This window comes from Antedon mediterranea, chromosome 2 (genome assembly GCF_964355755.1).
Source record: "Antedon mediterranea chromosome 2, ecAntMedi1.1, whole genome shotgun sequence".
Lineage (NCBI taxonomy): Eukaryota > Metazoa > Echinodermata > Crinoidea > Comatulida > Antedonidae > Antedon > Antedon mediterranea.
Genome location: NC_092671.1, coordinates 521503 through 532268, shown reverse-complemented (window position 1 = coordinate 532268; position 10766 = coordinate 521503). Strand labels below are relative to the sequence as shown.

The following is a 10766-nucleotide window of genomic DNA, read 5'->3' as shown; positions in this document are numbered from 1 at the left end:
GTTCCATAGTAACATCTTGCTTTGTGGCCTCCAAACGAAAGAGGGCGATATGGTGGCGCGTATTTACTGCTGAAAAGTGTTGTGGTAAGTACAGTAAATTTGTATTTTTATGGCCTCTAGTATAGGGTAGTAAGTTGTAGTAGTCTACAATGATAGATAAACATTGCATAATAACAAAATAAAGTAAAAGTACTGTAGGTGTTCTACCACCGTGGCTACAGAGTATGCCTACAAACTACCATGTAGGCCAAAACTGGCAGGCATTAAACACGCATGGATGATGGGTGTGATGGACACTTTGCCCTGGATTTGCATCAACAACATAGGCCTACTAGATGGAAACGGAAGTAGTATCTGTTGTCGTATGAAACGCCAAATGAAACATAATCTATATTTATTTCTAATCTAATATACTTGCGAGTAAAATGAGGAGTACCATATTAAGTAATAGTATTACTGTATAACGTTAGAATATTTGTCATCTTTTTATTTAGATCATGGGCTTGACAGATGTTATTGCAGACAATTTAAGAAAACCTGGTAGTGGATTAACAGGATGGATCATATCGGTATGTTCATTTCAACCATTTGTAACCGGCTATTTCTAAGATCAAGGTCAAATTTGGACACAGATCAACATCAATATTTTTGATAATGATAAATTTTGAAATTTATACAAACTTGAAACAATATGTTATGTTTTAATGCATTACTATGTGACCATTTTCTACAAATAATATTTTTCAATTGTGACAGAAACTTTTGAAGAAGAAGAATAGTGACGTGATAACACATGCTGTTGGGGCGTGTAGCGTTGAACCTGATCACCATGTGTTGGAAGTAGGCTTTGGACCAGGGATAGGCATGGCTGCTGTGGCTGATATTATTAAAACAGGTATCTTTTAGTATTGATTGTGTAAAGCTTTGTCTACATTATCAAACTTTATGCGACAAAATAATGTGATGTGCCGGCATGGACACGATGATGTCATATTACTACTATATTTGGCCACATCACACTTTTGTTGTCAAACTAGCTTAAGTTCCTTTGTGGTAATTCATCAAAATGAACTTTGTAGCTGAATCCTAATAATTGAACTGAACTGAAAAAAATGTTTTGCATTTGTAAAATTAAATTTGTTCTCATTTTGGAATAGGAAGTGGAAAAGTTTATGGTGTAGACTTTTCACAGTCAATGGTTGAAGAAGCAACCAATCGGCTGTCAGAAGAGATAAAACGAGGCAAAGCTGAGGTACAATTTGGTGATGTGGCTTCACTACCGTTTCAAGATGGCTCAATGCACAGAATTCTTCACACAAATTGTTATTATTTTTGGCCTGACATGAATGCTGCAACAAAAGAACTTTACCGTGTACTTAAGCCTGGTGGTTTAATGATAACAACGTTTGTTTATGAACGCTTAGTTACGGCTGAAGCCAGAGGATTTTTACCTCCTGGAGTTTGGAAACCAGAGAGATATATTGATGGATTGAATCAAGCAGGCTTTCAGAATGTGGAGAGGAAATCTGAACTGGGCAGAGATGAAAAGACACATTTTGATGTCATTTATGCTTATAAAAATAATGATCAAATATAGTTGTTTTAATGAATCTCAATAATATATAATTAAATTTTGTTAGAAATTCTTCATAAATACTGTATATTATATTTGATTATAATATAAATGTATGTTTATTTATAAAACATATCCTTCAGAAGTTAATATCTAATTTGTAAATAATTTTATTGATACTGTATAAATTGAACATATTTGTGATATTCAGAATAAGAGAATCAGATAAGAAATTCAGATAAACATTCTAATCATGTTTATTTTTAATTAAAACTGAATGACGAAAATACGGATTGTGAAATCTATTATTGCATTGTTGGCGTTTCATCGGAGTTATTATAGAGGGCAGTCTTTAAAAGTCTGCGAAATTGAAATACGGAATTTGACGACAAAATAATATTACGGTAAAATTATTTGTTTTGATACATGTTTAATGTTCTTTTTTAATATATATGGATAATTCGACATGGATCTTATGTTAAAACTACTGTGCAAAAGATAGAAGATTAAAATGAATAGTTTAGATATAAATTAGAAGCTAGGCCTGGCACTGTTTGTTGTTTGGTGGGGCTAGCCTCTATAGACTATGGCCTATGGTTTTATTATTATATTAATTAGGGATGCAGACAGAAACAAATTGTTTCACATTCAAGTTGAATAAGCATTATTGTAAAGCAAAGAATAGAAATTATAATATACAAACAATTAATGATTACCAAATGCAATTTTTTTTTATAAACAGAATGAATAAATGAAGAAGACAGAAAAGACACTTTCAAGCAAGTAGTAAGTAGGCTAGTAGGCTAGTAGTACTGTAGCCTAGAGAATGTACTCAATGTATTCTATGATGATGGCGTCTTGTTTATCTGGTTGAAGTCAATACCATCAAAGTACAGTTAGCAAGATGAAGAAAACATCAAGGAAATCATCTGGCTCAAAGGTGAATTTAATCATTCCATTTTTAAATAATACATGTATTAGGCCTACATGATACATTTCATATGCATTTCTCATAAAATATTTACTAGGGCCTATTTTATATTAATATAGTCAAGTAAAGAATCTCTGATCTCAAGAGGATTAGCTGTTAAAAAAATTCCTAAAAACAGAAGGTAAGTACTTTTGACAACAAATTAGAAAAGTATCCAATATATGTTTATGCTTACACTATTTCAATACTGTATAACATTAACAAATAATATTAATAATAACTACTCTCATATCTCATCTTTATTAAGAGATGTTCAAGAAACTACTCCAGGGTATTCACTATATTCAACAGACTCTGAGGATCAAGTTTCCATGACAACCAAAGGACTTGACCGATGTGCTGCTCTTCTTGCTAACATTCTTGAAGGTAACATTGGTCAAAGTGGAGTTTTAGATTCGTCAATGTCCACTTTTATATCGGTCAAAGTCTAGTTTTACATCAGACTTAGATGAAATGATTGCACAGTATTTTAAACATTAAAAACAAAATAGTACCATTCATTAAGATGTATTTATTTGATATATATGTATACTGTATTATATTTTATTTTTAGGGGAAATATCTCTTTCTCAGTGCAAATACAATTCTAACAATGTGATCAGTCAACAACCTGGCATCACTAAAAACAAAAGCATTATTAGTAAACAAGAGAAAAAATCAATAGATAAAGTTGGTTCGAAGGATGTTACTGCATTTCACCGGCGTCTTGTGACTTCCACTCCTACTAAGAAACCTAAGCATGAAAATTTAACCCAAGAAAAGATGCATAAAGTACATGGAACACAGAGTAATATACAAGAGGTTGATGAGAATCAAGAAGGAAAGAAACAAAACAGACTTAAAGCAAAGCAGCAAGTATCAAACAAGCATCAAGGAAAACAGCAACAAAAGCATCCTAAGCTAAAGCAGAAAAAGAAGGTCATCCCATGCACTGTTTTAAAACCATCAGTAACAGAATCTAAGAAGCAGTCTAACAACCAAAACAAAGATTTGATCAAACCAAACAGTCAACAGTCAATTAGGTCAAACTATAAACAAGATGACGATACTGTAGAAGAAAATGGTACAGATGATGAAGGGAATTTGACGCCTACAAATGATGGGGATCAACACTTGTCTAGTAGGGGGTGTAGCGTTCCTCCTCCAACTGCGGCAAAGCATTGTGGAAATCAAATAAGAACAGCTAAATACCTTTTGAATGAACTTCATGCATTACTGCAAGATAATGGTAAGGTTTCTATATTTTTGTTAATACTGGGTTTGGTACTTAACTATATAAGTAGGGATGGGGTCAAACCAGTGCCACAATCTACACTCAAGGGTTTTTCACACCTGTTGCGGCATGGGTCCGCCAGCGTTTAAACGACAATGTTTCATTTTCACACGGCCACGCGCATATCGATTGTCGCATAGCCATGTGAAGCGTCGTGAAAATTGATGTTTGATTTGCTGGAACAGGTGTGAAGACCCTTTAGTTTGCATCAAATCTATAATTAATAGCAATATACTATATAAGTCTGTGTATTCTAATGTGGCATTGAAAGTTAAATCTTATCTTTCTGTTAGGTGATGTTGAAACCCAGCGATTGTTGAGTGAAATGGATCAAACATTAAACACAATTCCTTATTCTACAAACGTGACACCTTCAACATCCACAGAGACTGAGCTCGCTCTTCAACCTCTCCGCAATGAGAATTGCCATCTGCGGCGCAAATTACGAATTGCAAATCAGAGAATCCGAGATATAGACAGTCAATTGAAGGATCAAGATAATCCAAATTTGGAATGTAAGTATGTACTTAATACTATAGCTTCATGGCTATATCACAACATCTCGTTACTCAAGAAATTTGGTTCCTAATTTCATGTTATAAATAGAATATGTGACGTTTAATTAACTATAAATACACAGTACTGATTTTGTTGTATTGAAGTCAAAAATTTGATTTATTTCCTAACTAAATCTAGTATTGAGTTCAAAGGCATTCATAGAAGTTCTACAAATCAAACTTAAAGATGCTGCAAAGGTCATAGATAAACTGAAAAAAGAAAATGATGAAACAAAAACTGAACAGGATGTATCTAGTGGAGAAAATATGGTAAGAAACCGTTTGTAGATGCGATATCAATGTTTTAAATGTGGTACTAAAAAGTTCTAGAAGCAGAAATGGTACAATTATTTTACAATCTTTTAAAATAGCTAAAGTCATCCCTATCTACAAGAAAGAAGATCCTCATCATTTCAATAACTACAGACCAATCTCCCTACTTCCTTGTTTCTCAAAATTAATTGAAAAAATAATGCATAATCGAATTTCTTCCTTTTTAACTAAACATAACATTTTATTTAAAGGCCAATATGGTTTCAGGAAAAAGTATTCAGTATAAAACAATCTTGCTTTATTAGATATTTTTGACAAAATTACAATTGCCCTGAGTAAAAATGAGTTTTCTGTTGGCATTTTCCTTGATTTATCTAAGGCCTTCGATACTATTAACCACGATATTTTAATTCATAAACTTTCAAATTACGGTATCAGAGGCCTTCCTTTAAAACTAATTAAAAGCTACCTTTCCAATCGTGTTCAGTTTACTTCCTTAAATAATTTTAACTCTTCCTATTCCCGTTTAACCTGTGGTGTTCCCCAAGGATCGATTCTTGGACCACTCTTATTCCTGATTTTTGTTAACGATATACCAAACAGCTCTAAATTACTAAATTTTATCTTATTTGCTGACGACACAAATATTTTTTTCTTTCATCCTAAATTAAATACCTTGTTTAAAATTGTCAATGATGAGTTACTTAAAGTTTCAAATTGGCTCAAACACAATAAATTAACTCTTAATACATTCAAAACGAACTATAAGGACCTCATTGGAAACAAGTCCGTAGAGGACTTTTATGAGTTATCCTTGGCATCCTTGTTTTATTTTGGTATTTTTATATTTGTCAATTTTAATTGTATGTCTGTGATATTTTATGTACTGATGCCGAAATAAATCAAATCAAATCAAATATATAATATTTTCTAAACGTAAAATTTCAAATTCTTTAAATGAACAAATATACATTGATAATAAAATGATCAAACGAGTTAATGAAACACAATTTTTAGGAGTAACCATAGATGCCTCTCTGACTTGGAAACTACATATAAATAAAATCAGTAATCTAGTTTCTAGAAATGTTGGAATATTGAACAAATTAAAACATATCTTCCCTCAAAAAACCTTATTAACCCTTTATAATACTTTAGTTTTGCCTTACCTTTCTTATGCCAATTTATGTTGGGCAATTACTCTAGATAAATTTAATATGTTATGCCCCTGGACAAGTCTAGAGAAAACTCAAATTGACCGCCTTTTTAAACTACAAAAACGTGCACTTCGGATTTGCGCGGGAGAATCATTTAGAGCCCATACAAAATTACTTTTTAAAAGATTTAACGTTTTAAACATTTATGATTTAAATAAATTACAAGTTGCCTCATTTATGTACCGTTTATCTAACAATTTACTGCCTTCACATTTTAATGCTTTATTTACAAGAATTGACGAACGCCATTCCTATAAAACCCGATCCTCTGTTAACAATTATATCCTTGATAATTTAAATGTTAAGGCTCGACGATTTTCTATGTATTATTTTGGTCCCAAACTTTGGACTTCACTCTCAAATGAACTTAAACAGAAATCTTCCTTTTCTAGTTTTAAATCTAATTTCAAACACAAAATGGTGTCAGAATATGCTACATAATTTTTCGCCGATTTTTTATCCTTATTTATTTGGTGGTGATACATGGCATTAAATCCTTCACCCTGGTATTCAATAATCTCCGCTACATTGTATCGTTATACTTGTTATTATACCATATTTAATTATATTTCATATTGTACTCTAATTGTTATCATTATCCCTTTTATCATATATTATATAATTGCCTGGTTTATCTTAACTTCTATAATTTAAATTTTTTTTATTTCTTTATTTTATGTACTTTCACTATTATATATTCATATTTTAGTCTACTCTGTAGCAATGTTAGTATACTTAGGCATACGGGAGTCACGACTTAAAGTTCAGTGAACTTACTGTGACTTCCATCCATTATGGAAATGTAAATGATATATATATATATATATATAAGTGAGTGGAAAAAATAAATAAACGAAACGAAACGAAACGAAATTATATAGAATTGCTAGTTGCACACCGTGAGCGTGGTGTTACCCCAGTGGCGTAACACAAAGGACCCTCTGATTTAGCACACCTAAGGGACCTTTCAACAATGGGTAGTTGCATTGGGGCTGCTTATGCTCTGGGGCAACCTCTGGGCCATATCCCTGCTGAACATGACAGTAACTAGATACAAGATGTCTATTAAAAAATGCATGATTCAAAACTTTGATAGAACATTATCTTTATTCAGGCAAAGACTGATGCCTTACAGAAAGAGTGTGATACATTACACAAACAACTTAGTCAAAATAAACTGGATCTCAAGTCAACACAACTTCAACTGGAAGCAAAAAAGAAGGAATGTAACATTAAAGATTTGTGTATAAATCAGAGAGATGGAGAAATTAAACGAATGAAAGAAATCAATGAGTAGGTCATGCCAATTAAACTACCAAAGCCATATAATGGCAAAATCTGTTTTGGATACAGATTTGGATATAAATCTCTGTCTACAATATCTTTAAGTGACAAAAATATGTGAAATGACATCATATTACTACCAACCATATATATGAACACATAAAACTTTTTTGTCAAACTAGTTTGATAATGTAGACAGAGCTCAAACTGTCTTTTTTATGTTTACTAGCTAATCATTTTAGGTTATATTATCTTATTTGTTAAACAGAAATTTGCAGTACACAATATCGTCGCTTCTAAGAGATCTAAAGGAGCGTCCTGTAAAACATCCTGTTCCAAAGATGTCAGAAGTCACATCTGCGGCAGATCGCTTTAAAAAACCACTACCGAAATTCAGGACATTTGATTCTAACCCAAAAGAAAAACTTGGAACCAGAAATAGTCTAGCTAACCAAACACAAGGAGAATCTGTTTCAGATGATATAAGAGAAATGCCAAACTTTAAAATACCTCACATGACTTCATTAGAATCAACTGCACCTCTTAACCTCAAGGTCAGTCCTCCACACGATGTAAAAGATTGGATTTTAGAAAGTTCTTATGATTCACAAGACGAAATATTACATAGAGACAAATTGTTGCATGGTGATTTAGACTACAATGGCATGCATGCTGAAGAAGACAAAGATGAATATGAGGAACAACACATAAGTTGTATTTCACATGTGGGGTATGAACTTCCTATGGATACAACATTAGACCATCTTGCACATAAGAGACAAGATCATCAGCACAAGAGACCAGCCCATGTCTCATTATTAGACCATCTTGCACATAAGAGACAAGATCATCAGCACAAGAGACCAGCCCATGTCTCATTATTAGACCATCTTGCACATAAGAGACAAGATCATCAGCACAAGAGACCAGCCCATGTCTCATTATTAGACCATCTTGCACATAAGAGACAAGATCATCAGCACAAGAGACCAGCCCATGTCTCATTTACTGATTCACATCTTGATAGATTGCTTGTTTCTTCGACCTCACCAATAAACACTTTTAAGTTGACAGACTTAAGTAACATAACTGAGAGTACATTGTCATCGGTAACTTCACAAGATGAGTACATTTTCCAGGAGGGGTTGAACAAACTAGACAAAGATATCGAGACGCTTCAAAATAATCTGATACACATGGGCGTATCTTTGAAGTATAATACACTTCCAATTGCAAAAACGTTTTAAAATTTGGTTCTGAAAAAGAAATTAGAATATTTTTTATCTTTAAATTTTTATAAAATATTTATTTTTAAATAGATTTTAAAAATATTAAATGTTGAATTGGAAGTTAATTGGTTTACTATGGAGGAGTACAGGGCAATGGCGCTGGTTGATATGTAAATATGGAGAACACTTAATTACAAGATCTTATTAATGACAACTGTGTCGTGTTTGATTATGAATTTGATTTAACTTAATTTGCTTGTAAATGTTTACATCTACTTCCTCCACTCTCCCATGATTATATTATCCTTATCCAAATTCTGAATATTCCTGGCCAATATTGGAGACCGTGAAGTGCGACAAATTATATTATTTTAGAGCTTTGAGGCTTAGCAACATAACATCTATTGTCAGTAATGTTTTCTTCAAAGAGTCAATTTTTTTCAAAAGATGAATTTTTGGATTGTTTCGACTTAATTGCGATGGTCAATAATTAAATAATATACTGTACACTCATTGCTTATGCATTTCTCTTACGTCACATTGTCCGTACGAGAGGTCGCAACTGGTAATAACAGATACCTACGAACCTTCGTTTTCGTCCCCGTGGGAGGTCTGGTTTGTAAAGCTTGTTTCTCGTAAGCCAAAACGCAAGCGAATTTATCAACACGAGCAACTGTTAGACTAATCCATCGCTTTTGATTGGTCAATTCGCTTACGTCCTTGCGTTGCGTCTCTAGTGGGAACCAAGCATTATTACGCAGATGGAGACATTCACGGCCCTAGTATTTAACGATTATAGGGCCTACAGTAATGCATTAGATTATAATAGTTGACAATTTTGATTTAAAATCAACCTTCGAATCGAAGAATTACAGTTCATCCACGATCTAGAAAGTAATATTTTTTTGCGTGGTCTGGTACCTGGATGACTGATATGTGATTATTACGTCATTTCAATTACTTTGTCATTGTCAGTCACTCACGTGTAGCAATATTTATGAACAGAACATTGCGATTCGTTCCAGGCGCAGTTGGTGTTAAAAAGCAAATAAGTTCTTGTAAGATATTGCGCCAGAGATATGATATCGATAAACAAAAACAAATATCGTAATAATCGTAATTGATATATACTGTAATTTCTATGTCCGAGGAGGGCGGAAATCGTTAAAAAAAGTTATATTTAGATATGATGTAATATTCAACGATTGTTGATTTGTCGGAACGTTGTGTCTATTTCACGTTCAAATCATGTGAGCATTGTAAATTTGGACATTAACATTTAAAGTATAGTTACTATTTATTTATCATGACTGCATACCAAATAAATTCCGTGTTGTTAGAGCGCGAATATTTCAATTACATAATATCCTTCCATGTTTAGTCATGTACCGGTAATTAACTAAGAAATAATATGCTGTTTCGACTTAATTGCGATGGTCAATAATTAAATAATATACTGTACACCCATTGCTTATACATTTCTCTTACGTCACATTGTCCGTACGAGAGGTGCGAGAGGCGCAACTGGTAATAACAGATACCTACGAACCTTCGTCCCCGCGGGAGGTCTGGTTGGTAAAGCTTGTTTCTCGTAAGCCAAAACGCAAGCGAATTTATTAACACGAGCAACTGTTAAACTAATCCATCGCTTTTGATTAAGCTTGGTTCCCACTAGAACGTAACGCAAGGACGTAAACGCAACGCAAGCGTTTTAACCAATGACAAGCGAAGTTATAGACAGTTAGCAATCACAAGCGAATAAGCCATCGCTTGTGATTGGTCAATTCACTTGCGTTGCGTTACGTCCTTGTGTTGCGTCGTTAGTGGGAATCACGCTTCAGTCAATTCGCTTACGTCCTTGCGTTGCGTCTCTAGTGGGAATCAAGCATTATTACGCAGATGGAGACATTCACGGCCCTAATATTTAACGATTATAGGGCCTACAGTAATGCATTAGATTATAATAGTTGACAATTTGGATTTAAAATCAACCTTCGAATCGAAGAATTACAGTTCATCCACGATCTAGAAAGTAATATTGTTTTGCGTGGTCTGGTACCTGGATGACTGATATGTGCTTATTACTTATTACTTACTTATTTCAATTACTTTGTCATTGTCAGTCACTCACGAGCAATATTTATTAACAGAACATTGCGATTCGTTCCAGGCGCAGTTGGTGTTAAAACGCAAATAAGTTCTTGTAAGATATTGCGCCAGAGATATGATATCGATAAAAAAAACAAATATCGTAATAATTGTAATTAATATATACTGTAATTTACAAGTCCGGGGAGGGCGGAAATCGTTTAAAAAAGTTTAATTTAGATATGACGTAATATTCAACAATAGTTGATTTGTCGGAACGT

The 10766-nt window shown here is 33.3% G+C and overlaps 2 protein-coding genes across 2 annotated transcripts; both read left to right on the top strand.

The window, feature by feature from the left end:
* The first annotated feature begins 34 nt into the window (after positions 1-34).
* On the top strand, positions 35-1793 carry LOC140039980 (uncharacterized methyltransferase YdaC-like). Its single transcript, XM_072085575.1, has 4 exons — positions 35-84; positions 495-569; positions 757-895; positions 1158-1793. The coding sequence occupies exons 2-4, from the start codon at positions 498-500 to the stop codon at positions 1595-1597; spliced, it is 651 nt and encodes a 216-aa protein (XP_071941676.1). The 5' UTR covers positions 35-84; positions 495-497; the 3' UTR covers positions 1598-1793.
* Positions 1794-1956: 163 nt separating this feature from the next.
* On the top strand, positions 1957-8906 carry LOC140039975 (uncharacterized). The gene is made up of 9 exons (XM_072085571.1): positions 1957-1977; positions 2316-2513; positions 2624-2685; positions 2812-2930; positions 3118-3792; positions 4131-4352; positions 4534-4664; positions 6999-7177; positions 7437-8906. The coding sequence occupies exons 2-9, from the start codon at positions 2478-2480 to the stop codon at positions 8413-8415; spliced, it is 2403 nt and encodes an 800-aa protein (XP_071941672.1). The 5' UTR covers positions 1957-1977; positions 2316-2477; the 3' UTR covers positions 8416-8906.
* Positions 8907-10766: the final 1860 nt, after the last annotated feature.

Coding starts and splice junctions, on each gene's coding strand:
- LOC140039980 (XM_072085575.1), top strand. CDS start 498: ATGGGCTTGACAGATGTTATTGCAGACAATTTAAGAAAACCTGGTAGT. Junction 570..756: donor TAACAGGATGGATCATATCG/GTATGTTCATTT, acceptor CAATTGTGACAG/AAACTTTTGAAGAAGAAGAA. Junction 896..1,157: donor GGCTGATATTATTAAAACAG/GTATCTTTTAGT, acceptor ATTTTGGAATAG/GAAGTGGAAAAGTTTATGGT.
- LOC140039975 (XM_072085571.1), top strand. CDS start 2,478: ATGAAGAAAACATCAAGGAAATCATCTGGCTCAAAG. Junction 2,514..2,623: donor GGAAATCATCTGGCTCAAAG/GTGAATTTAATC, acceptor ATATTAATATAG/TCAAGTAAAGAATCTCTGAT. Junction 7,178..7,436: donor CGAATGAAAGAAATCAATGA/GTAGGTCATGCC, acceptor TTTGTTAAACAG/AAATTTGCAGTACACAATAT.